This window comes from Catharus ustulatus, chromosome 20 (assembly GCF_009819885.2).
Source record: "Catharus ustulatus isolate bCatUst1 chromosome 20, bCatUst1.pri.v2, whole genome shotgun sequence".
In the NCBI taxonomy this organism is placed as follows: domain Eukaryota; kingdom Metazoa; phylum Chordata; class Aves; order Passeriformes; family Turdidae; genus Catharus; species Catharus ustulatus.
Window position 1 is genome coordinate 8545421 of NC_046240.1, and position 27152 is coordinate 8572572.

Consider the following 27152-nt stretch of genomic DNA (forward strand, 5'->3'; position numbering starts at 1 on the left):
TAATGTCATAACTGGAATAACAAATGGCTTTACTCAGCTCAATAGAAAAGTCAGTATCACTGAGAGTAAACTTTTTCTCATGCCTTTGAACCTAAAACTCAATCTCACTCATCCCACACAAAGTCTAAACTTATTTCTTAGATAATTTACAAAATGACAGGCCTAAGGCAAACTACTTTTTTGTTTGTTTTTTAAAGAACAAATAAGGAGGTGGGCTCAAGGCAGGGGAAACTTTCACACATCCTGTTTGGTGTAATAAAAGAATAAACACCAAAAATGATTTATCAGGCAGCAGACTTTGCTGATGACACTGCTGGGTGAGTTTCTGAAATCCTTTCCTAATGAAAGACAGATGGACAAATGAAAAACTTCAGCACACTGCAGGAGAACTCTAAGTTCAAATAAATGTGAAATGATTCCGTGATTCTGGAAATTAAAAATTGGATTTTCCAGCTAACAAAGGTAGCTCTGTTATCTGTGCTCTACAATCCACATAGAACTGGTTACAGTGTCCCTTCTGCTATTTCAAAATAAACCCACCTGAGAAGTCCAGTTTGTCAAATACAGCCCAATTCACCGAGTTTTCTACAGTTTCAGAATTGTACTGCTGTTGCTAAGAGGGTCTGAAGTTTTTCTTGAAGTATCTAAATCTGAGTTTACTTAAGGAACTTCTCTGTGTTTCAAACATGAACATGATCCTTCACTGCTGATTTTTTTCAAGATCATTTTGTTTTCAAACCACCTATTTCAATTCAGCTAAAACGAGTAGTGATTTGTTTTAAACTAAAAAAAAAAAAAAAAAAAGGCACCCAGAGTGTCTGGATGATAGCAGCTTACTAAACTCCTGTAACATACACATATAAACCAAATGATTTCTCTAAACAAAACATGTATTTAGGCTCCTCTCCCTCTCGGGGTGTGAAGTTCAAGTGTATATTGGGCAGAGGCTAGACAGCTTTTGTGTAATGCATAAAAGACATGCTGACTGCTGGATATGACTTTCCATTCCTCAGCTTTGTCTTTTCAGTGCTTGTTCCCATTATTCTTTCCTTCAGCTTTTCTTCCCAATGATTCACTTCCTTACAGGACTATTCCTCACCCAGGGCTGCCTGGCTTTCCATCTAACCAACTCTTCATTGTTTCTTCCACTTAACACCTACTCAATACTTTACAGGTGTTTCCCAGGAGTATTAAAAGGTGTTAGCAGGAGAAACAATAGAATCAAACTCCCAAGTACCGCGGTCAAGCCGTCTGAGAGGAAAAAAAAAATAAGAGAGAAAAAAGAAATATTTGCTTTTCTTGATTCCATTTTCAGTAGAAAATCCCCGGTGTGTAATGAGGGCCTAGGGAATAAAACACGAGCTATAATTCTTTTGAGCTTCTCCTTCTCTTTTTAAAATTCTGAGATGAAATTATGATACCAAAACACGAAGGCAGAAAATACGCGGTTCTATTTTATCCTTTTTGTAAAAACTCTTGAGTTAAATTATTGGGGCCTTATTTTGAGAACACATCAACTAGTCCTACTCTAAAAGTGAAGGCAAGAGTTGAGTTATTTCTCCTTTACTCAAGGAGAATAGTTGGGCACTTGGGCACTGGTTCCTAACTCATCAGTATTTCACACCACTGGCTCATATGCAACTTCTTATTTTAAAACAACTTCTTCATAACTGAAAAGAGAATGAAGTACAAAGAAAACAAAGTGTCTCTGTTAGGGAGAAAAAAAAATAATCTATGGGCCAATCTTTTGCATCAGACAGCACTTGCTTCCCTTCCCCTGTGCATCACAACAGCCGCATTCCTGCCTAAATGCTCCTGCAAGAGCAACTAAACTCATCTCAACCGTGAAACAAAGCAAGCTGGTGATGTGTCAAACTCCTCAAGTGATGTGTCAAACTCCTCCTGGAGTGGCAGAGAGCATCCTGGTCCAAAGCCAGGAGCCCTCGCAGTCGCTGCTTCCCCTCCACCCGTGCCAGGGGCTCCAGACTCACTTCAGCACCAAGTGCAGGTTTGCAGAGAGCCGCGGGTCCGTGAACTGCGTCGTTCTGTTGTTATGGTCAACAAAATAAACCCTGCCTGTTGCTGTATTTCGGATCTCCCATCCAGGAGGCAGTGGACCAAGCTCTTCACAATTGATGTTGCTAAGATCCCTGTGAAAACAAATATAAAATGAAAAATACCTCAGCAATTGGCCTCCGAGCCAAACAAGCGTAAATGTAACAGAACAATTCCATGAAGTCTGAGAAAATGTATTGTTTCAGAAACTCGATCTGTTCAGCTGGAATCTCTACTCCCAAGGTACAAGCCCACCACAGCAAAAACACACACCCTAGAGCACATGCCATGGGGAAAAAGTTCTTATTAAATAACCCTCATTTTTACAAACTAACTTCAGCTGTTAAATTAATAAAGGCTTCAAACAAAAATAGAGACCATTGCCATATTTGTCAAAATGGAATTGCAGTTCTGCACCAATTCTGACAAAAAACATTTTTTAAAACAACATTAGTCACGTAAGGAGCTGTGAATCACACTTTAGAAACTCATACAAAACAGAACTGTATTTCTGAAGAGTTGTACTTTCCATGAAGAATTACACATGGGATGTGCATGGCACTGGCTGTTTTGCCCCAAAACCCCATGAGCCTGTGGGAAGCAAACAGCTCTCTAACAAACTATTTCAAATCAAGGATCAGATGAACAATGACTCAGCTCTACCCTGAGCAATGCAGAGGTGGCTTAATAGGTCTCAAGAAAAATTCTGCTGAAATTAGGAAGATGTAAATTCACTCCAGACCCTCACTGAAAACAAATGCTGGTCTCCAAAAATGTACACTGATTACTCATGGATGCAATTCTCACCTCAGACCCCTCACACTGTCCAGTGCAGCTCTTCCCAAAGGTGTTCAGCTCTCCCAAAATCATGGGAGCTGAGGGAGGAAAGAGCCAAGGGACAGAATGCCTTAAAAGATGCAGTCTGCAGGGATTCCAAAGACTTGAGGAGCCACTCATGGAAACATGAAGATGTGGGATTGAACTTCTGCTGCTTTTCCCCAGGAACACTCTGCTGCTGTACTGCAGGGAGTACTTTTGCTGGCAACATGACTGTGGCTATTAGCCTCAAAATACAATACTTCTTAGAAATGACATAAATTCTATCCTCATGCAAACAATTCTTGTTCTCAGAGACACTCCTGCTGTTTGTGCTGCCACACCTCAGGGCAGTGCTGACTTAGACTGCACACAGAACTATCACATCCCACACTTAAGGATTAGATCTTTTTTTGTTTTGTTTTGCAATAATACACTAGTCACTGTCTTCCTACACAGCTCAGCCTCAGCTCTGTAGGCAGTGCATCAAAGCAAGGTACAATCTTCTAACACAAAAACAGTAACAAAATAATAACTCAAAGAACAACCAAGTGTGGTCTTGAGGTATTTTGTCCTTCCTGGGACACCCATTTCCATGAGAAGGAGCACAGGAACACCAGCAGCAACTGACAGAGCTCCTCTGGCACAGGCTGCCAATTTCAAACCACACAAATCTCACAGCACTATTCGTGGACTTTAGGAGGCAAGTGTTTAAAACAGGATTTATTATCTTTTACAACAGGATTTCTTCGTTACTCAAAGGACAATCAGAAGCCACCAATAATTTTCACTATCATCCTTTCCTTTCAAAGACATGAGCAATAATTCCATGCACATTCATAAACATGTACAGGTATATTGTGTAAATAAGGACACCGAATTTAAGACTTAGGATTTGTTTTCTCCCAAGTACTGGGATAATTACAACAGGAAAAGTGATTTGACTGTTTCAATCCAACCCAGTTTTCACTGAAGCATCTTGATGGAACTTCTTTTGTAAGTGTTCAGATTCTACTGCTTGTTTCATTATGTTGCAGAGTACTAAAATCTGGACTTGGCTCTAATTCATATGTGAAATCTAGAATCAGTGAACTATACCTGCTTCCAAAACCCTCCTGTAATTTATTTCCTGGTTTTCCATTTTTTCATTACAATATCAACTTGAAGAACTGGGGAAGACAGTTCATTTTGTAGTATAGTAATTCATTTTAATGAATGCTAAAATAATGTATTAGGGGCCAAGAATCAGAAATACTAGCCAGAGAAAACTTGGAGGAGAGCACTGCTTTTTGATTTGAATTTGATTGATTTTGAACTGAAATATTTAGAGTTCCATAACTTCTTACCTAGGTACTCTTGGATCGTGCCACGTGCTGACACCAGTTTGAGTATGCAGAAAATAGACCTGACCTTGCTGAGTTGTCCTTTGCTCTGTGAAATCAAGACAAATTAATGAATATAAGAACAAAAAATGCAGCATGAAGACTCACAAAGCCTGATTTCCTTCAACTAAGGAATGAAAGAAGAAGAATGAAGACAGAACTTATCCCAGTTTCTTGAGACCCCACAATGAACCCCTTGGGTTCCCATACCATATCCCTCAGGCAGGTCAGGAGGAGTGTGCAGGTGTGTCCTGCTCATGTAGTTCCTGTGCCTCTGGGAGCGGACCCTCCTCTCGGCCAGCCGCGGATCCGCCGCCTGCCCGCAGGACGCGCCGTTGGTGCCGCTGATCGGAGTGTTCTCGTCCACAAAGCAGCTCAGGGGCCTCCCTGGGCTCGAGTACTCGGATGCTGGCCTGGGGACAGTGGGGAAACCTCAGTGCTGAGGGACATGGGCCACACTACACATCTGGGGACACCTCAGTGACCTGCCCAGCAGGACAGCTCCACTGGAGCAGGAAGCTCCTGCTCTGTGCTCACCAGAGGAACCAGCAACCTCCTCACCTCCAAACATTCTCACCTTGCCTGTGTGGGGCTGAGGAAGTGATCAGGCCTTGTTATTCCTTCTAGCTTTTAAGGAATGTTATTAGCTGAGGATGGTGAAAAAAGGCTAAGCAAGAATAAAAGCAGTTGTTCATGACAGCATCACTGACCAGTGTGATTTTGTATCTCAATGCTGCTTTCAAAAGGATTTTAAATGGGTTAAAGGGGGATTGACAAGGTCATAAGAAATCCCCAGCACAAATCACACCTTTTGCATTTGTTTTTCTACTGTGTCTTGAGCTCAGAATGGGTATTTCAACATACTAGGAAAAACAAAAATAGGAAAATAAAAAGCTGTTCAGTCCTTTCACTCCAAAACTGCAAACATGTGTCAGAGCTGACAGTGTTAACAGTCCAGATGATTTAAAATCAAATATATCCATGCAGAGACCAGAATGATATTGAGAATGGAAGAGAACACCTGCAGGCACAGACAGTTTGCAGGGGATTCTGAAAAAGTGCAATGACACAGCCTGCAACACAGGCAACAGCAAAAATGGCTTGAGGAACAGCTTCACAACACACACCTACAGTGATCAGAACAAGTAATCCCAATGGTTTCCAAACACTCTGCAGCAATCAGCTCTAACTGTTCTGGGTTACAGAGCAAGGTCTGACAACTACTCATGGTCTCCATTCTTTACCCCTAAAGATGTCTGCAAAATGTAATGTCTATTTATAGAGCTCTAGCACAGCATCTTTATGAGAAAGCAAAGATGTTACTAGCAGGGCAGGAAAGGAGTCAGAATGATCTTCTGAGTTAAATATTAGGCAGACTGAAGGAGAAGGATGCTAAAGAAGGAAAGCATTCAGCTTGTGCAGTGACTGAGAAGAGGAATGAGCAATCCAATCCCCCTGTGAGAGCCACCTGGAATTGCTCAATAATCAAACTCCATCCTACCCAGTGTCCCAAGGAATTGCTCACCGTGTCGGTCGCTCCCACTGAGTTGTGCGTGTGATGTGGTTTAAATACTGGATCCTTCCAGAAGCAGTCCTGCGCTCCTCCCACCTGCAGTCCAGACAGCACAGATAAGGCACTGAGTGCTATTTCCAGGAAACCAGGGCACAAAACATTTCCAACAGAAATGCCCAGCTCAGGAAGAATTACACTGCTATGAATCACGTCAGCTGAACAAGGTGACAGGAAACAACTGAAAGCTGAACTCAGAAATGGTTTAACATATTCTTCCCTTGGAACCAGGCACATCATTAACAATATCACACCTTCATATTCAATAAGGCTGGAATTCTAATTAAATCCAAACAGCAACATAAAGAAACTTCTTGAAAACATGTTTAATTATGCACTTAACTTCTTTTGACCACTGACTCTAACAAATGCTTTCACAGCATCTTCATGCACTACTTGCTTTCATTAAAAAGTCAGCTACAAATAATGTGACTTTTGAATTATTAGTAAATTTGCACTCTGAAATACACAAGGCTGTAAAGCAAATTTTGCAGTTACACAATTAAGTGAGCAATATTTATGCAAGGAACATTGTGAAGTCAAAATTTAGAAGCATTTTCAAAAATGTTTTTGACTTATCTGGACTCCAAATTAACAAAACTATGCTGTTACAGACTAGGATGATGATTTGCATTTCAAAATTCATCCTCTGAAAACTCATTTTCTCCTGTCTTTACCTGCCAAGAATAACATTCAGAAAGTCTGTGTTTGCTCTGAAGAAGTTGCTGACAGCACCAGAACCTAAACCAGAGTATTTTCCTGTGTTTGCAAAACTGTTTTAGGTGATAATGATGTCATTAACTCTCACAGGGACAAACCAGAATTCTCAACCCTGCCTTTGGAAGGTAAATACAGCAAGAACTTGGGCTGCATTACCTTTTCCAGTCACGTTTTCTTCACTAAGAGGTGCATGAAGAAGAAGTGATCCATGTTTATCACAGTGGATCTAGTGCTGCAGAAGGGCAGCCAGGCCCTGTGGTCACTTCCTTGCTATAAAATACTGCATGCATAAGGCACTTTGCTGTGATTTAATCTGAAATACATGTGTTCTTGGACAAGTCATTTTTCAAAGCATTTCTTTATATATGTCACCTCCCCTTTTCCAAGTGGAGATAAGACAACAGCCAAACTATCAACTGCTCTGCGTACCCCAGCTGGCTCAGCTCCTGCTCTGAATGCAGCACTGCAGACTCTGAGTGCAAGATTTAAAACAATTTATTTGCACATGATTTCTCACTACTGCAGAAGTCTGTTGTGTGAGTGTATCTGTGTTTACATCACAGTGATGTCAGCTTACCCATCCGGCAAATCGTTATCGAATAACCGACTGCAGTCCACAACTTGTCCTCCTGTGCCTATTCGGTCTCTGGACTGAAGACTGACTATTGGGATAATAAAAGAATTATTAAAGATGTGGCATCTGAATGCAAATTATGGTTACATTTGAAAGAGAATTGGTACAACCTCAAAGACTAAGCTGAGACATGTTCAGGATATTTTTTCCTTCTCACAAATCAAAAATAGTTGCACAGGAGCTCTGCTTTCACACATGGAATTCTCTACATATTACTTCAAACAAGTTAGCTTAAGGAACATGAGTGCAGAAGACAAGGCAGAAAAGGAAGTGAATTGAGAAATTGCAATGAATTTTGTGTGTTGAGAAGGAGTGTGACACTCAGTGCCACCTCATGCACAGCTGGGACAGGGTCAACAGGAGATCTCTGAACAGGAAAAGCTAAAATAAGGAATTCCTCCCTGGTTTTGGCTCTTACATATTTTGTGTGCCCATGGGTAACACAAAGCCAGGCAAAATTTAACTGCTAGAAGCACTTCAGATTCGGTTTATTGGCTGCTTTCTAACACCAGTGCTAAGTCAAATGCAACTCACACAAAGCACTCTGAAAAGCCCTTGCTTGCACTCACCAAAACTCCTTCACTTTTAAATAGTATTTTTTTTTTGCATGATTCACTGTAATGGGTATTTATGCCTGAAGCTTTTGTACTGCAATTATGAAAACAAAGATTTTTTTTAGCTGCTTTTGTTCCCAATATCACAGTTTGCAAGTGTCCAATCTGATAATTTATGACACTTGTGTTCCTGCAGGGTTGGGGTGGTTTTTTGATGTTTTGTTCTGCCTTTAACAATAAAACAATTGCTTAAAAAGCTAAATACGTGCTGTGGCCCACATTTCTTGAGGTGGCATTAGTGTACCTCTGGACAACTGTCTTCAAGTCCTATTTCTATGCAGTGAAATGATCTTACAGACCCTAACCTGGATGTAACCAAATTTTTGTAAAGATCAGAAAGTTTAAAAAGTTGGAGCAGAACTGGCAGATTTTGCCTGAGTCCCCAGCATGTTTTGAAACTTAGAAATCAACAGACCAGCCCAGGTGGCCCTGGAGTACCTGCTGCATTCCTAATCCATATTAACCCCGAATCTTCCATGAACACTAACATTACAAAACAACTTTAGAGGGAAGGCACCTTTAAATCCAACCAAACCAAGATCTCACACGATGTATTTACTCTGCCACAACCCCACACATTACAGGTTCACATCATTACAGGTAGGCAAGGTTTGGCAAGCAGAACACACAGACAGAAATGAACAGAAACAAAGGCAATTACCTCCTCCTTGCCTATGTGAGGACCAAAATTTGTGCACGGCTTCATTTTGTAATAAGTAAGGGCTCATTTTTTTCTGCACTGCCACATCAGAAATAAAGTGGTGGCACAGAAGAGCTGCAAGATTAAGACACAGTTCAGGTGCCCCTGGATCCATTGCTGCAAATGCCCCCTTTTCTTCCTCTCTTTGAAGACAACCCAGGAATTTAAGATGAAGATCCCCTTGGTGCTTGTACTAAGGCATACCCACTGTGCACTTGGTTTACAAGATTATCATCTGCTGAAGGCATCAATTACATTTTAATACTGGTTTCCAATCTTGCATGGTCTTTTAACTTAAGAGAGTATATAACTGAAAGAACTGAGAGCATATTTATAACTTATTCTGTCTTTTTACTTATTTTTAATCCAGATTTCTCTACCATCTAACTACTGTAGTGGAATTACCTAGTTTTATTCAGGCTCATTCATCCACCCAATAAAGTTGCATTAGCAAAGAAAGATTAAAATGTAAGAAGATTAATAATGACAACTTAAAAAAAGACAGGAGTCTCTGGAATCTTACCAAGGATGCATTAAATTAAAATAGAACCATGACTGAGTAAACTTGACCTTTCTGATGATATCAACAGAGAACAGAACACACAGATTTGCTCTGGGTCTCTGCAGTAACCTGACAAGGTGGATTTTTGCAGGTTCAGTGCAGGATCCAACAGCTCCTGGTGTTCAGGGGCAGCCCCAGCAGCATCCCAAGAGAGTCAGTGCTGCTTTGGCTTTTTGGCTGCATCACTTCTCATGAGTACATCAGCTAAAGCCAGCCTGGCAGTCCAGTCTATGCTCACACTGCTGACTAGTTCTGATTACTTCTCCTTGACCAGTTCTCCCTGAAGTCTCTGTCATTGCACACTGCAATGGATTTGCCACAGGCCTCCCAGACCTGCTGTGGGGAGGGGTTTTCGGGTTGGTTTTTTTCCCCCCTTTAATGAAAGGCAGCATTCCCCAGCAATGCTGACCAGGATGTGAGTTCATACTCTGGAGGGCAGCATGAGAGCACAGTCCCTGCTCCATGGTGTGAGCAGAGTGGAGCTCCCTGCTCCCAGCACACCCTGAAGCTGCTCTCCTGTGCACCCAGCTCAGCCTCCTCTCCAAAGGCACCCACAAACAAAGCTGCACACACACAGGGATGCTCAGGGGACCAGGACACTGGAGCAAAGCCAGCAAGCAAACCAAACCCACAACAAAACACACCCCAGAGAAGTGACTGACTCATCCTTCACTCTTCTGTGCAAGCTCATGGAGAAAATTGAATGGAGAACAGCCTGAAGGATCAGCAGTGCACTTAGAACTCCACATTTCTACCATCATTTAACTCTCCTGTGCCACCACACTGACCTTAATGCAAGCACTTGCAGATCAGATGGAGATAGACAGTTAAAGCAACACAAAGAGGTAAAGTCATAGGTGCTACTCAACACTCAGAGGCAAACACACACATTTGCTGACTGATGTTTCAGTGGTGCTCCCTGGCTGACAGAAGTGCTGTTTGGATATAATTTCAACTAGGAATTGAACATAAAACTGAGCATAAAAATTCACTTTTCTTTCCCTCATGTCCAAATATTCTATTCATCTTGCTGTATAAATAAAGAACTTCCTTATCCTGACCAACTTTTGACTTACATGATCTATTAGAAATGCTACCTTCACAAAGAGCTGAGAATGCACCAAGAAGAGTGTTTATGAAGTTTTTTGTGGATACTTGCTCTTCAATTTGCAGGTTCTTTTTAATTCTGAAGTTATTTACAGTTGATAAGTTCACACAATGACAAAGAACAGTTACTGAGGTTGGTGACAGACTTGTTAATAAGCCATGAAAACAGAAAATTAATTGATCCCAGACAGTAATTTTAATTGCTTGTAAGCAAGAAGCTTCTTAGGTTTTTCCCAAAAACCAAAGGAAGCACAGTTTTGCTTGGAGCTCTCCATGGACAAGAAATTTGTAGTCAGTCTTTCACAGAGAGTTCACACTCAAACTGCCACCATTCTTTACAGTGAAATAAAAAACTTCCTGATTTTTTTTTTAATTCTTATCTATGGTCTTATTTTCCCCAACACTTAATATAATATTTTGTTTTGGTTTTTTTTTTTGTGGTTTGAGCATTTTGTTTTGGTTTTTTTTGTTTGTTTAGTGTTTGGGATTTTTTAAAATTCCCTACCTACATACTTCTAGCCTGAGATCCAAATGGCTCTGGCAGTAGAAAGGAAAATTCAATATAGAAAACTGACATTGAGAAGATTATTTTTATAGCTATAGAAATTAAAGATAAAAAGAGAACTAAAAGATAAAAAGCCTTTACTCACCTACTATCTGTCCTCTAACAGTATCATTGTCATTTGGCCCAAGCTTGCACAGATCCAACCTCTGATCTACAAAATGAGGGCACAAAGTGGAAATCATATAACGAAACAAAACACCACCACAAACTACCAAACCACCTGGAATATACAAGCTTTATAAAATGCAGCAAAAACCCAATTTACTGTCATTCTTCAGAAGCCTGTGCATGCAAGCTTGGGCTGAAAGAGAAGAAACTTGTCCTTAGCTTACTTACAACCAGTGTCTTTAAGGCGGTTGATTGCATTTGAAAGAAGTCTCACACAACCCAGAAAACCAGCTCCCTGCTTTTTATGAATTTTCTTGTGATTCCACACGCTGATTGTTATTGAATCCGACTTCCCAATATATCTGAAAAACGTGGAACAAACAGCACTGTCAATGGCACTTACTGAACACTCTGATGATGCATCAGAAATCACCTTGGGGGAAAAAAGATCATCAACCACTACATGAAAAATTTAACACACTGTAATGGCAAGAGAGAGCAAGTCATCTGCAGGTAAGATGTGCATTGTTCTTCAATGGAAGCATGTCTCATGGAGGAGCTCACCAGAATACAAACTGCTCTAAAAGCCTGACTGTGGATTGGGCATTCACGTGAACCAACCAAAATCTGTTCAAACAGCAACACCAGCAGGCTGCAGGCTGGCCCTCGACCACAGCTCTCCAAGCAGCCACAAACATGCTCAGCTCCATGCTCCAGCCCAGCCTGTCCCGAGGGGGGCAATGCTTGTGGCATCCCAGCAGTGTGTAGGAGCAGCAGGAGCAGGGACAGGAGCAGGGAGGGCTCTGGGGCTGCTGCTCCAAGCCCCAGGAATGCAGGGATCCCCTGCAGGTGCTCCCCAGCACTGTCAGGCCAAGCCACAGCTGCAGGTACCTGAGCCCCAGGAGGCTGGTGAGCCTGGGTAATGTATGTCTGGGACAACATCACACATCACAGCCATGACAAGCAGCCCCCACAGGGTTCAGGGGATGTGCCTCATTCCCCTCCTGCCCCTGCTCGCTCGGGACTCTCCTCCAGCATTCCCATGGACATGCTTGGCAAAACCTGGATCTGTGTTCACTGCCTTGGGGAAACCTGGACACTCTAGGCTGTTTTACTTTTGCTTTTTTCATTTGAAGCTTTGTTTTCAGAGGTAATTACTTTGTGAGCTCGTTTTTCTTTTCAAAACTTTCAGAGGACAATTTCAAAACACTCAAGATAAATCAGTGATTGCCAATAGTGAATTATTATGGCTGTTTCAAGTTGAGGGAAAGGAATTTGTAACTATGGCTTAGACCCCAAGAACTGCTTGCAGCTCTCTCTTCCCAGACCACAAATTCTGGCCTCAGTTTAGTTCCAAGTGCTTCTTTTTTGCTTGTTTTTGAATGAAAACTGATCAAACAATGTCTAAATACATCTCCCCATTGACTGTGGCTTTATTGGCTTTTAAACATCTTAATCTTTTCATAAAGATAGAAATGATACTGTCAAGGTTGGCAAACCAAATAATTGAACTAACTGGCATGGCTTAAAATTACAGCTGTGATCAGGTTAACACTTCTCCCATTTTTCCTTTTCCAAAAAGCAGAACTCTTACAACTTCTTTTTCCCACCTGCAGACAGCAACTGACCCAAGAAGTAGAAGACAGAAAAGCCTCATGGTTTAAAGTAACCACTGCACATTTACACAAAAACAAAACCAAACCCAAACAAAACACAAACTTCACATTAAAAAGCCCCCAAGTTTTTTGAATAGTAAACTGATTGTGTAACATAGGTCAGATTTTTGGCCTTACAACCTTGACAATGACAATTTTGCATAAAGGAACGAGATGAAGATGGCTAATCACGTGCACAGTTGCAGACTACAATGCTTTATGTACTTAAAATAAATTCTTATGAGAACAATTTAGGTGCACTTAAAAATAAAGACTTAGACCTGTCTTGAATTTTCCAGTTTTCCTTGTTGCTTTAAAAAAGTCAAAGGTATATGGTTAAACACAATTTCATAACAGAACAGTTTGAATAATATGTAGAACAGCTGAATACACAACACAGTTTCCAAGAATTTCTGTAATGTTTCAGGGTGAGATTCTCATCCTGTAATGTTTCAGGGTGAGATTCTCAGGGTTGGGATGAACAGTCACCATCCACACCAAAGCAGGTAAGGACTCCACATTCCACTATAAACTACTCTTGAGTTTTGCACCCAAAAACCTGGGCTGGTTCACACTTTTAAAGGAAATAAGCAAGACAAGCTGCATTTTTCCAAATAAAACTGTCTGTTTTTTTAATAAAGGAAGACAAGAAATAGTTAAGTAATGTCTAGTTGGCTTTACAGCAAAATGTTTCATCTACATTTCTGCATCATTTCAGGCATAAAAAACCCATGGTTGTATTTAGAGAGTGACAGTAGGACGAGTTGACATTTCCAATTCATTTGGTGGATAAGTTACATTTGTTTTACATCATCTGGCAATAAAGTTCCAACATAAAAGCCTGAGCTAGGAATTTTATTTTTTATCAAAAAAGAATGTTCCAAAAAATAAAGAGCAACAAACCAAACCAGAAACACAACAACACAACTCCCCCATTTTATTGGATGACTCTCTCTTCCTCCTCGTAATTAAAGTTCTTGGAGCTTATATTGCTTTTTTTCCTCTATCAGCAATATCTATTCCACAGCTTCAGTACTTCAACAGAGATAAAGGGATTAGTATTAATGAAATGGAAACACAAAGATTCAATTGCATAGATATTTTGTTGACTTCCATATTTTCTGAACCTTTAAAATTAGGGCTATGTTTAAGAACTGTATGTTCAGAAATTTTAATCTCCCTACTTTCAGCACTTCCACTTCTAAGAAAAAAAATCAAATTCATGCCTTAATAGAAACCTCTCAATTATTTAAATAAAAATTTAAAACACAGGGACAATTGTTATTTTGTCTACCACTGAGGAAGGTTTGGTATCAAGTGACTTTTCATCCCCATGCCATTACATACATTTTCCCTGAAGAGTTCACGTCGCTGGAGAAATGTGGAATGAAGAAAGTGGAAAAAATATTCCTGAAAAAACACACCTCTTTCTGATCACAAGCCAGACATACTCCCTCCAGAAAGAGAAAAAAATGCAGCATCACGAGGTATGGACTCAGGTTTGGAAGCCAGGAATTCCCTGTTTCTAATCCATGCTGTCACACAGACTGCTTTTATGACCTGGATGAATTACTTGGTTTGTTTCTCAATTTCCCATTTCTGACTTTTTTTTCTAAGATAATCTCAGTGTTCTGTTTTGAGCTACCAGTTGTTTTCAAACTGGGGAGAAGAGGGTGTGAAGAGATGGAATGAAAAATTGCACCCCAATTTTTTCTCTTCCATCTTCATTCACTTCCTTCCTGGCATTGCTCATCTCTGCAGCAACTGAAGGGTGTTTGAGCCTCTGGGATGGCCACCAGCACCTGCCAGGGGCTGTGGCTGAGGCAGGGATGGGGCAGGGATGGGGCAGGGATGGAGCAGGGACATGTGGTACTCACTGCCTGCTGCAAAGGGCATCAGCTTCATCCAACGGGCCTCAAGCTCCAGAAGGAAAAAGCAGTTTTCCAGAAGGAAAAGCAGTTGCACAGAGTTGTTTGATGACTCTTTAGGAGCTAATCTAGGATGGGATTGTCTAAAGCAGCACTAGGCAGAGCTGCTGCCCTCTCCCTCTGAGAAAAATCCAGGATCCTTAGGGTTTTACTAGACAAAACAGAGTCAGAGGACTGGGGGAGAAAAGTGATTCTGCCAGGGCAGCACAACAGCCTGGACATGAAGGCACCAAAGAGCACTGGAACCTGCAGAGAGGAAATTTTGGGAAGAGGAGGAATTGTCTGTGGGAGTTGGGTGAGGTTCCATTAGAGAGAGATCACAAAAGAGAAGAGTCCAGCAGGAGCCTGGGGGTGAGGACTTGAAGGGCACAGCCTAAAGCTGGGACCAGAAGCAGGTTTTGGGGGAGATCATGGTACAAATACCTTTCAGAAAGAGGGGATGTGACCTGCTGTGCCTTAAGGGCAGAGAATCCTGGAGAGGCTGGGCAGGGCAATGCAGGAGGGGGGAAGAAAGGAGAAGGAAGAAAAAAAAGGGGATTTAAATTTCTGGACTGCTGATTTAGGTAGTTTAGCTCTGAATGCAAGAAGTCTGTAAATGTGTCAAGTCTGGTTATTCAAAAGTTCTGAGGAAAGGCCTGAACAATAGGGAAAACACAAACAAGACTGAAAATAAGGAAGGGGAATACATCCAGGGCAAGCATGGTATTTTACTGACATTAAACTACATCCAGACAGCAACTATTTAGCAATTTCTTTCTGGAAAGTCTCCCAGATTCCCCCTCTCTACACACACCCATCTAGGCTGAAGAATCCAAGCAGCCAATTCAACCACTTCCTTTTCACACTAAGATGTGAATTAAGAACCACATAAGGCAAAAGCCAACCCCTTTTTGCTCTTTATAATATTGCAGAAGTCCTTTTAAAAAATTCTCATACAACAGAATATCTGCTTATACTGAATCAGGTTAGCAATGCACAAAATTCTCTTGGAATTCACAATTTAATTCAGACATTACTGCATAAATGTATTACAACAACTCCATCTGACTCTGCCATTTACATCTGCTATCACATGATATATGAAAAAATTATTTTAGTATCTGGTGCAGATGAAAAGCTGAGACCTGACACTGAGTATATTATAAAGTAAAAAATTACCTTACAATAACAGCCAAGCAGTGAGTTGTTGTACCAAGGAGATTTAATCTTTTACTGCTGTTTTAAATAGAAAGTGAAGATAATGTGACTGGTGTTTATACACAGAAATACATCTCCCTAGTATAAGGAATAACAGGTGAGACTATAAAAGGGGTTAAATTTTTATGAAGAAAAGTTGGAGAGGGAAAGGATTATTTTCTAATAACAAGGCCTGACACAACAGTAAATTTTACTCTGCATTAGAAATACTGGATATATTTCTGTCATCAGGGAATTCAACAGCAAGAGTTGTTTATCCTAGAGGACAAGATTTCATATTGAAAATAGTATACTAATTCAACAAAATCCATTTATTAAGGGAACTTCTTCTCTGAACAAGAAAAAAACAAACCACTTCACACAGGTCTGAATTCCTTTAAACAATTCAGCAAGAGATGCTTCAAATCTGCTCAAGCAAAACATTCTGCCAGAACCCCCCTTTTTCTTTCTGCTTTTTATAATATGTTGTGGATTGTAATCACAGCCTTGCAAAGACAATACAGTATCCAGATACAACCATGGCTTGTTCTATAAAACAACCTAAAAATACCTCCTCATCATCCTTCCTTAAAAGTTATAACCAGAAAGGAATTTTTTTTCCAAAGATTATACAGTTTTTTTTCCATTACTCTTGTTGCATATCAACATCCTCCCTCATTTCCCATGTCCTCTGCTCCTTTTCTCCAGAAGGGAATCAAATCATCATCCCATGGAGCACTGAGCATCCTTTAGAGCAACTCCAGTCAACTCCACTGTCCCACAGCACTTCAGAGTGGCCAGGACTGGGGCAGCCACAGGGAACCAGAGACTTCCACACTGAATTGTGCCATCTGCCACACAGAATCTCACAGAGCAGAAAGCACCAAACCATGCCCACCCTCCTCCTGCAGGGAAGTCCCTTCCCCAGCTGTACAAAGGTTACACAAGGACTTGCACTCAGCCATGCTGGCAGCACTTTCTGCTTCTATCCTGGAAAGCTGTGCATTAATGCTCATTAACAGAGCCAGCTAACTAAAAAACAATCCAAGTCTGTGCTTGGTTTCAGGGGTTTCTCCTTAGCTCTACTCTGATCCTTGGAGAGGACAGGGAAAGGCAAAGGTCTGAAACCTCCATTCTGTAAAAATCAACATTTTGATAGATTTAGTACCATTAAAAAACCAAATTAACTTAGAATTCTTCCAATAGAAAAAAGAGCCATTTGCTCTACATGAACTTAAAACTTGGTTTTTATCCATTTCTCTGATGAATATAAATTACAGTCTCACATGCAGAATCTAAGCTTGAACTGGGTTTGGATAATAAAGCTAAAATATTATTATTTCAGTTTGTTAAGCAGTGAAGAAAATGTTCTGTATCCTGCACTACCACACTATGAACAATGACTCCACATATTTAGTCCTGGATATTCACATAAGGAGTAGATCAGGACATGACTTTAAACCAAGCCTTCCACATTCTGCTGTGAGACCCATCAAGCTGCTTTTCTTCACTGGGAAAAAGAGGCACAAGAAATTGTCTGTGTACCAATACCAGATTTGCTGCAGGTTTGGTGATGGCCAAAGTTAACATAAATATGTTCAAACAGTTCCTAATAATATAGGACAGGGAATGGAGCCATAAGAAAAAAGTCAGAGATGAGAACAGGAGCATACAATGATGCAAAACAGTTCATTTCTCTTCCACAGCTTTCATCCCAAGGAAAAAGATAAAGAATAAAAGACAAGGAAAATAAAGCATGCACAGAGACCTACATAAAAATTAAAGCTTTAATAACTTATATTGTACAGAAATATTCTATGCTTTAGAAAGAGAGGAAAACTATGACATATATGTGCCATACTGATTCTACTGCTCAAAAGAACCAAAAGGTGCTCGAGTGATGATAACAATAATTCAGAGTGAGAACAACATTTGGAACAGAAAATGACAGAAAGGAGAGAAAACTGAACAAAAGGCACACAGAGAAAAAGATAATTGCAGCACCACAACAGAAAAAAAATTGCATCAAGAGAAGAGCAGTTTGAGGAAAACAGTAAATTACTTGCTTCATTTTACAGAAGTGTTAACATGAAAATACCACAATAAAACAATTCTGTAGTCCATGTAAGCATGCTGCAGACATCAGCATCACAAAAAAAAAAAGCACAGTGTTTAAATTTTGAGGTAAATAAGAAAGTGGAATTTTGCTACATGTACTTTTCACTCAAACTAATAAACTCTGGGATACTTTCCAAGCTGTACATAAGAATGGGATAATGAACATGTGACATTGTCTGTGTAATTTAGAGGATTTCACTTCAAACCTTTGGTTATCACTGTTACCACCTACAGGTCATAATGCTGATTCCATTTGGGATCAAGTGTATTCTTCACAGTATCTGTAGAATGGCATTGGCCAGATCCATCCACCACAACCTTAGCAAAGGGATCAGGAAGTCCTAAGAGGAGGAAAAAAAAATAGAGCTACAAAGCGGATCAGGATGCTTTGAAGTCCTTTATCATTGCTCAGTTACTTAATCTTTAATTTGTAGATTTATTTGCCTTTTATTCATAAATGAGACCCCTTCTTAAAGAATGGGAATAACATAATGTATTAAGCCAAAGAAATGTGCAAGTTAGCAATTTATTTCACTGATATGGACTAAGAAAAAGTTGTGTAAGTCAAACACATTGGGGGAAAAAAAATCTAAACCCTTTAATCTTCCTAATTTGGGTTAGAGTAAATTCTCAGTATTCAAAGAAGCCAAAGGCAGAGAAAAAAAAAGTTACATTCTTTGTATGTTTAAGATCAAATCACAATTATGATTTTGGTTGATATTGGTGTAACAGAGAATTGCCTGTAACAGGTTGCTCTTGCTTTTAGGATCCACTTGGTGTACTTCTGGCTTTGTGCCCTGTTTGCTGCCAGATCTGTACCTCAGAAACACTGAACACAGGTTCATCTGAACACCAAAAATCAGTGTAAAGATGGTGCTGAACCCCAGATCCAGGGGTGGAAAAGCAGCAGGAACAGAGCAGCCCCAGATCAGCACCTCCTGCTGAACTGACACCAAGGGATGGTCCCACCACTGATGCACCAGCTCCTGCCCTTTTCCCCTCACACTCATTTATTCCTCCCCTCATCAGTGCTGTGAGTCAGCTGGAGGAACCAAGGTGGGGAAACATTCATCACATCTGCTGAGGTGCAATTTTGTCCCAGCTGCTCTTCCCCAGGTGACTCAGGCAGAGCTGGTCAGGCAGCAGAGGGCTCGAGACAATTGCCACAGCAAGCACATGGGGACAAAGGTGTGGGACCTTGGGACATCTGTGCTTCAGCACCACACACTGCAGATCCTCAAGGATTTTTTTTCATGCATGATCAAACTGTTAAATACCCAAGAACTTGCAATCAATACAGAAATTCAGATATAAGCAATGTTTTAGAAATTCTGGATCACTGCCTCTTTAATTTCTTTCCAAAGCTCAGGTCTGCTCTTGGGAATTCTTCCTGCTCCCAGGTGGGAGGTGGCAGGCAGGTGATCTGTGCATGCAGGACACAGACAATAGCATTCCTTTCTGCCTCCTTCATCCACTTCTTAGCACTTCTTTCAAAACATTATTAAAATTAATTAAAATATAATTTCAGTGTACATCGGTGTTGTGAGGTGGTTATTAATAATTAAGGAGCACATCTGTTTGCTTGACAAAAAGTTCTTATATGAAAAACAACTTAATAAGTATATGACACTAAATATGAAAAACATGTAATTTGCCTGAGTGGTAAATTTGTTTCCCACTCCCATAAAAACAGAGAGAGTGTGTCAGTGTTTTAATTATTATGATGATTCTGTGATGAGCGTCACCTAAGACAAAAATAGATGCCCTGAAATAAAACATCAAAGCCTTCAACCCCCTTACTGCACATATCTTAATATAATGATAATATGCAAACATTGGACTATAAAACTTGCATGATATTTATTCCATCTATAAATAAATGTATAAAACTATAGCAGCTACTTACGGAAAAAGTCCTTTTTCACCAAGTTTTTTGCACACAGTACTGCAAGAAAAACAGAAATACAAAATTAAGTTACTGATTGCCAACTTAGAAAAAAAAGTTATTTTTTTTCTGTCCAGCACTTCAGAAAATCCTGCTTAAAATAAAACAAACATAAATGAACTGTGCTCCTTCATCATTTATATTGTCACGTGAATTAATTCCTGCAAGCTGAGCTGGAAGTGTCACCTTTTAGCATCTACCTGTAGGCAGATTGCAGTGGAAGTGGGATGGCTGTGCTTTCCTCAGGCAACAGTTTCACGTGGCAGTTTATTTTTTTTTCCCCCTCCAGTGTTTTGCCAGCTGTGACTTCACTAGAGAGGGACCTGCAGCACTCCTGGCTGCTTCACCATAATTAGTGCTGGGACACAAGCAGGGGCTCATGATCAGTTCCACAGCCCAGCAAAAGCTTCCTTGGTCATAAAAAATACAACATCAGACAGCCAAGACTTTTATGTTATCCTGCATGGTAATAAATAAAAGGTTTTACCTGAAAAGCATTTGGGTGGAGCACATTAACTTCTAAAGCCAGAGTTTTGATGGCTCCAAAGATATCTTTTATTTGTAGCAGCTGATAATTGTTTCAGGTTTTTTTTGTTTGTTTGTTTAAATTAAAAGGAAGGAACATTTGCATTTGTCAACTAAAAATACCCAGGGGAAAACAATCTCCTATGAGAATAAATTTAAATAAACAAATAAATAAATAAAAGGTCAAGGGGGACAAATTTCATATAAAGGTGCCAAGGTACACAATCAAGACTTCTCTTCACAAACTGCATCACTGCTCAACTACTATGCTTATCTATTATCACAGGTTTAGTAAGCAGGAAATATTAGATTCCCCTGTGAAACATTAAAATATTTACTGATAACACAAAAGGATTCTTGGGGATTGAGCAAAAGCATGAATTCCCACAGCTAGTATTAAAAAAGAAAAAGGGGGGGGGGGAATGGGAAGAGTTATTTGGTTGGAACCTGATGCTGCAGGAGATTCCTCACTATATGATTCCCTTGGATACTTCTCCTATGAGATCGTCAATATTTATTACTGCCAGGAAATGCAAATACAGAGAAGTGAATCCAATAATCACATCCCACAGGCACCACCTAAAACCAACCACCATTGGTCATCCTTCCCCCCCAGAATATCCTTCCACTGATCCTGCAAGGCTCCTGATCTCTGATTTCTGCCTGAATAAAAGCAAGCAGAGGCAATCCATGATTGACACCCAATAATTTCAATCTGAATAGTCAACAGTAATAAAATACCAATAAGAGAGTTAAATGTTTCAGGTATTTCTGATATCCAACATTTGAGTACATATAGGAAAGAGACTGTCACATCACTGCTCCCCAAATCAAACAAAGTTCTTTGGATGGTGTAATAAAAATCCAGTTACCAAAGGCTTCCACATGCCCAACAATCTAAAGTTTACTCCATACAGAACATTGAGAACAACTTAAAGGCATTTGGAAAAAAAAGAGATAATAGAAAATTGTTTTTGCAGCTCCTTAAGGTTTTATTACACCAAGAATATTTTCAGATGAATGATAACAAAACACACATCATCTGCCCAAGATCTGCAACAGGTTATTGCTCACCAGCCACCTTTCATCTAGTGGTGAAAAGCTTCAAGTAAAATAGATGCTTATACAGACAGCAACTTTTTAAAACATCTAAAAAAGATACATTTATTGTCAGTTTTACCCATTACAAGTAATGAGAAATGTCAAGTGAAGCTGAGTGCTTAAAACCCAACAGTTAAGTCAAAATTCACCTACAGCACAGCCACACAGGGTGCTCCTGAAACTGTACAATGTCCAAGACAAGAGAGGTTCAACTATTCCTGTGAGAGAAATTGTAAGGTTAACTAATTACAAACACTTCTTTCCAAAAATAAAGCAAGCCTGCCAATGCAGTTTAACTGAAGTCTCATTTTTATAAGTTTGGGCAGAGCACACAAACTCATAACTGCTTCCCCAACAATTAGCCATGAGTGAACAAACTAATATTTTTGGCTCAACTTTTCTCTCTCTAGTAACCACATTTAAGGCAAGTCAGATGTCGACCTACTCTGGCTTTGTCAGGTTAACAAAACAGGAGAGATGCTGAGAAAGCTTCCATTAACAACACCCTCTGTGCCAGGTATTTCTAGGTAAAAAACCCCATGTCCCAGGAGCATCAGCTCAACTCAAAGTGAAACAATTATCTTCCACACACAGAGATCTCATCTATCTCAGGACTTTTTTTGGACAAAACTTTTCCCACTGGTGGGAAAGTACCAGAGTTCATGCTCCACTTTTCTAACAGTTTCAACACTGCATTAAAACCTGCTCTGAATATTCTGATAACCAGCTGATTAATAGCTCCTTGAGAATAAAAGCTAAGGAAGTTTGGTTTCCTATGGATTTATGTTTCACGGTTCACTGAAGGCTGTGGCTGAGGCTTTTCCCACTGGGCACTCACACAGACCCTCTCCCACGCAGGCTCTCCCCTGGTCCAGCAGTGCAAGATCTGCTGCAGCTTTTTCCTCTCACTTCAGGTCACTGCCAGGGTCTCCTCTTTATCCAGGCAATGATTCTCACAAAACTCACGGGACTTCATTATCTTTGAGTCCTCTATCCTCGGTTCAATTTCAGCTAAAGATTCAAAAACCAGGAAGAACTAGAGGGAGATTTCTTTCCCTTGACAAAGCCAAGTTAAAGCACTGATGATTCTGGACCCAACGCTCATCGTTATCAGATCCACACAGCCCCACCACTAATGGATCCTCTGGAGGAACAAGGGCACTGCACAAGGTTATTTATTATTTGGATGGGCTTGTTTTAATGCCCTTTTTGTTACAATTTTTTGAAACAATAAGTGAAGCTATTTAAGCTTGCACTAGAACTAGGATGCAAACCAATGGCTGGATATACTGAAAGAAAAGAGGGAGGTGTGTTGGTCCATAAGTGCATCATCAAATGACATTAATGGCTCCTAGCACACGTGTGTAGATAAAGTATTCATTACAGAATATCAGTGAGTCAATGGATAGCTATGTTTCTGTTTATTACACACTTCCTGGGTAGTCTACAGAAAAGAGAACATTAATATTCCAACATACACGTGCCAAGACAAACAGCACATCAATTTTACATAGTATACATACATTAAATATTTTTTTTATCATGCTTTATGATCTCATTCTAACATATGTTACTCAGGTCTGCTCACAGAAAGATGTAAAGAGCATAATATTATAAGCTACCCAGTCTCCTTCTATGACAGCTTTGCTACACAATTATTCACAAATATTCAAAGATAGGAATTAAGTGAATAATATTTGCCAATTTCCTTTTTCTGATTTATTACTCCTGTGACTGACAAAGAATGATTTACTGAAAAAAAATTAACTGTTATAAGTAAATGCAAAATATTTAATACTCTCAAATCCCTGTAATCTATGTGTTAGCTATTAAAATTTACACACAATTATAGAAGGGAGGAATAATTGGTTGAACTCACATAAAAATTGAAAGGAACTATGACTATTGAAAAGGTCAATTTTATAGAAAGATAAATATTTCCCTCATTTTCTGAGCTCTGTTTATTCTTTTTGCTAGTTACTGAAGAACTCTGTTTACTTTGGAACCATTTTTAGAGAAAAATCAAACTTTTAATGACACCAAGCTGTTGTCAGGGAAGGTGTCCTATGTTATAAATTACCACTGTTTTTATAAGTATTAAAAAGTATATTTATTTCAGAATAATAAGTATATCAGTAACACCAGGTCTCCACAGTTAGAGGGAGAAAGAACCTGAAGTGGAAAGGGAGCTCCTTCGTTGAAAACAAGTTAAAAGTGATAAAGATCTAGGAGATCTCACAGAATCACCACCTCTCAGACATGAGCTCAGAGTCTTCAATGATCCATTCACCTCAAAGGCTGGGTGACACCGGAATGAGGGCAGAGGAAGCAACATTAGGAGCAAAGAAAGTGTCATGTTAATTCAAGGAACCCAGACATTTAAGGGCTGTGTATTCAACCCTTGTGGGTATTTCCAGCCTGTATCAAACTGTTTGTACCAAAGTTGTTCACCAGGTTCACCTCCAAAACAGGAACACCACTACTTTGCTTCACAGGTAGGTTTTAGTGTTACATTACCTGCATGTTTCTATCTGTTATAATGCACCTCTTGATTTATGACAAATGACAAAGTTTAAATGTGTTTGTACCCAGCAGGTACAAACACCTCAGGGCTACAGCTGTAGACAATCATTTTACAAATATATTAATCTTTAAATTCCTATGTTAAAATAATATTGCTTAAACCATCTTGAGTAAGTAGTTTTTTAATGTATACATTTGAGACACACCCATACTATCAAAGAAAGTTTAAGGAAAACAGGTAAGAAAATAAAAATAATCATGAATGCCCATGGAAGTGAGCACACCAGCTGCAGAAGGAAACTCACAATCAACACATTTAAGTCTACACATGGCTCAGTAGAACTCCCCCATCCCATGCCAGCCATCCATAAGAACCCACACTGTGTCAACAGACAGCCCTGAGGTTATGGGGAGGAAAGCACTCGGTCCAAAGCTAAGATTATGTTTCCTAATCTTCTGGCTTTCCACGTGTCATCACCACAGAAGAACAAGTTCAGCCTTCTGAATCCAACCAACAGTTTTAACATTATCATTCCTGTTGGTTTTTTCCTTCCCCGAGGGTTTTTCTCCCAGAAAAAGCACTTGTTCAGGAACATATGTAACACAGGGGAGGCGACAGGCTGCCTATCAATTTTTACCACAATGGCTCATTTTGAAGACAAGTTTTTCTTCCCCTACAGAAACACCATCTTTTACAGAAAGCCATTAGTGCTGGCTTTTGTGATCAGATCCCAGTTGTTTGCATGTTCTACGCGGGGCAATACAATCACTGAAATAAGTCCCAGCTGTAGAAACACAATGCTGTGCTGTTGCTAATGTGTGTTGTACTGATAATGAATGGTCGTCTATGCTTTAATCTGAATAAAGCTCCCAACTGCTCTGCCTCTCTTTGCCAAAAATTCCCCTTCCTCCTCCAGACTGTGGTTGCATTCCAATTACACTGCTGATTGGAATGAGCCTGCTTGGGGGAGGGAGAGGGAGGAAAGCAAATGAAGCCACACTCACGCCCCTCCTCGCCTTCATGGCTGCCCCTGGGACCCAGAAATTGCTTGGGTGTTTGAACCTAAGGCTGACATGATGTACTTTTCTCCACGTTGTACAAAACTCTTTGCAAGTTCACTTATTTCTTGTAGAAAAGCCGTTTGTGACAGGCAAACGGCGCACAGTGCACAGGTTCCAGTAGGATGGCTCAATACTTCCAGCGTTTTTAAACAAATTCCTACTGGTTCCTAATGGTTTCTTCTATATTTTTCTGCTCACATTCCCTCCTTGGACCTGCCTGAATTCCCACATGGGAAAATATAAAACAGGAGGTCTTCAACTATTTATTGAACAAAGAGCTGTAAATAACGCCGTATGGATTTTGCAAATACAGCTGTTGAGGTAGTAACTTCCTCAATTAAGGTTCTGAAATAAAATTGTTTACCCCAACTATTCACATGAAGTTTTATTTTACAGTTAATCTCTCTGAGCAATTTTTTTAAGGCTCCATTTCCTTTGAAAGGTGCTTTTTCTGCAGACAAACAAAATGTGACAGAACACGACCATAAAACTAAGAGTTTACTTTCGCTTAATGAAATTCCTGCATTTTTTAAGATTGCAGTCAATTGCTGTCAAGAAGGGACACACAAAGGCAGGTGAACCTAACAAATACTGTATTTTGCAGGTGCACAGGGGCTTGGAGTCAAGGTCTTGCAGCATGAAATGGGTCAGAACACAGCAGCTGACCATTATTCCGAGCAGGATCGGCGATCGGAGCGCGCTGGAAGGTTTCATGTTGCACCCAACAGTTCAGGGGGCTGCAGCTGTTCCTCCCTCCAAGCAGGTCCAGCCAGCACAGGGACACAAGGTAGAGCAGGAAGCTGAACTGGCTTAACAGAAAATTAACCTTCTGGGGAGACAGATTAGTTCACTGCTGGCTCTTAGGGCTGCACAGACTTATCCTGCAGTCACGCCATCTGCAAACCTGCGGCAAAGGAAGTGGCAGAAGCACAAGGCTGCAGAGCAGGGAGGATCAGCCAGGCTGCCCTTCCTGCAGTTGTGCTGGAGAAGTGCACCCCAGAAAACAAAATGCACCTTCAATGTTTTTGTTTTTATGTAGATATATAGTTTTTCCTCCTGCCTCTGATTTGCAGCTCCAGAAGTTTATTTTATTAAAAATAAAATTAAGTTAAAAAGCAGATTTTGCCACCAGCTAACACCCTTCAGGTTTTCAGACACAGAATCTTCTCCTTAAACATTCAGCTTTTCCATTTCCCAAAGCACACTCAGAAATGCAGAACTAAAACACAAAAAAGCACTTCTCTTGCAAGTACACACACAATTACTTCCAGGCTGCTCTGTTTTACTTACAGACAGCTGCTCCTTCAGGGTCTCACAAAGCAACAGAATTCAGAATAACCCAATGAGCTCTAAACCAGAGGCAGTACAAAACATGTATACACACAGAGAGTGGCAGGATCATTATTTTCCCCAATACTTCACTGTAAAATTCAGCATCACCCAAATAACACTCCAAACTCCACCCTCTCCAGGGCCCAGTGCAGGCAGCACAGGGAGCTGCAGGTGCCATATGCCAGCACGTGGAAGCCCAGTTCACCCAAGGACATTGGACACTGATTTCAGACCCACTCTGCTCATTGAGACTCTGCCCCATCCCTGGAACTCTGGCTCTGCAGGAAGAGCAGCAGAACAAGCAGCCAGGTACACCCCAAATACCATCACTGGGCTGCTTCACCTTTCCCTGATGGGATTTAGGAGCTGCATCACACGATCCCTTCCGCTCCCAATGGCTCCTGGAAGGGATGGTGACATCTTCAACAGGCACACCTACAGTTTACACTGGTAGGAAATTAATTTCTACATCTCTTATAGACTTACACACTTTAAATTGAATGCAAACTTAGAATCGTGTACCAATTCTGACTCTTACTAGGAATATGCATTAGAACAATTCAAAAGTACTAATGGATATTTAAAGTGCTATTTAATACCAACATGTCAGGTTACAGAAAAATATTCTAAGTGATATATAAAAGCATCACTGCTAGACTCATGTCCAAACACAAGGTAGACAGCTTTAAAATAAACTTGATTAAAATATGCATTAGTATAAACACAGTACTAGAAAAACACTTTTAACAAGAATTTTCTTTACTAATTGTTACAATTCTAAATTTTCCTATATACACATTTCTGTAAGTTCAACACAAGCCAGATGTTAAATCTTAATATACTACATGTAAAGTGAAACTCATTTCCAAGGATCACATACATTATAAGTATTGCCAGTTAGAAATCTGTGTCTCAACAAATCAGAATTTTTCCTGTGGGACTAAACAAACAAAA

General features: G+C 40.2%; 1 protein-coding gene across 2 annotated transcripts in view; it reads right to left on the minus strand.

Moving 5' to 3' along the window:
• Nucleotides 1-27152, minus strand: part of SMURF2 (SMAD specific E3 ubiquitin protein ligase 2) — a 58715-nt gene that overhangs the window by 12285 nt on the left and 19278 nt on the right. Inside the window, exons 2-11 of one of the 2 annotated variants that reach the window (XM_033076519.2) lie at nucleotides 19617-19655; nucleotides 17943-18051; nucleotides 12770-12799; nucleotides 11062-11195; nucleotides 10811-10876; nucleotides 7121-7205; nucleotides 5779-5862; nucleotides 4464-4666; nucleotides 4218-4302; nucleotides 1992-2150 (exon numbers count right to left, since the gene is read on the minus strand). In XM_033076519.2, coding sequence (XP_032932410.1) covers nucleotides 1992-2150; nucleotides 4218-4302; nucleotides 4464-4666; nucleotides 5779-5862; nucleotides 7121-7205; nucleotides 10811-10876; nucleotides 11062-11195; nucleotides 12770-12799; nucleotides 17943-18051; nucleotides 19617-19655 — 994 coding nt within the window. The remainder of the gene's footprint in view (nucleotides 1-1991; nucleotides 2151-4217; nucleotides 4303-4463; nucleotides 4667-5778; nucleotides 5863-7120; nucleotides 7206-10810; nucleotides 10877-11061; nucleotides 11196-12769; nucleotides 12800-17942; nucleotides 18052-19616; nucleotides 19656-27152) is intronic. The other variant, XM_033076520.2, reaches the window with a different exon arrangement.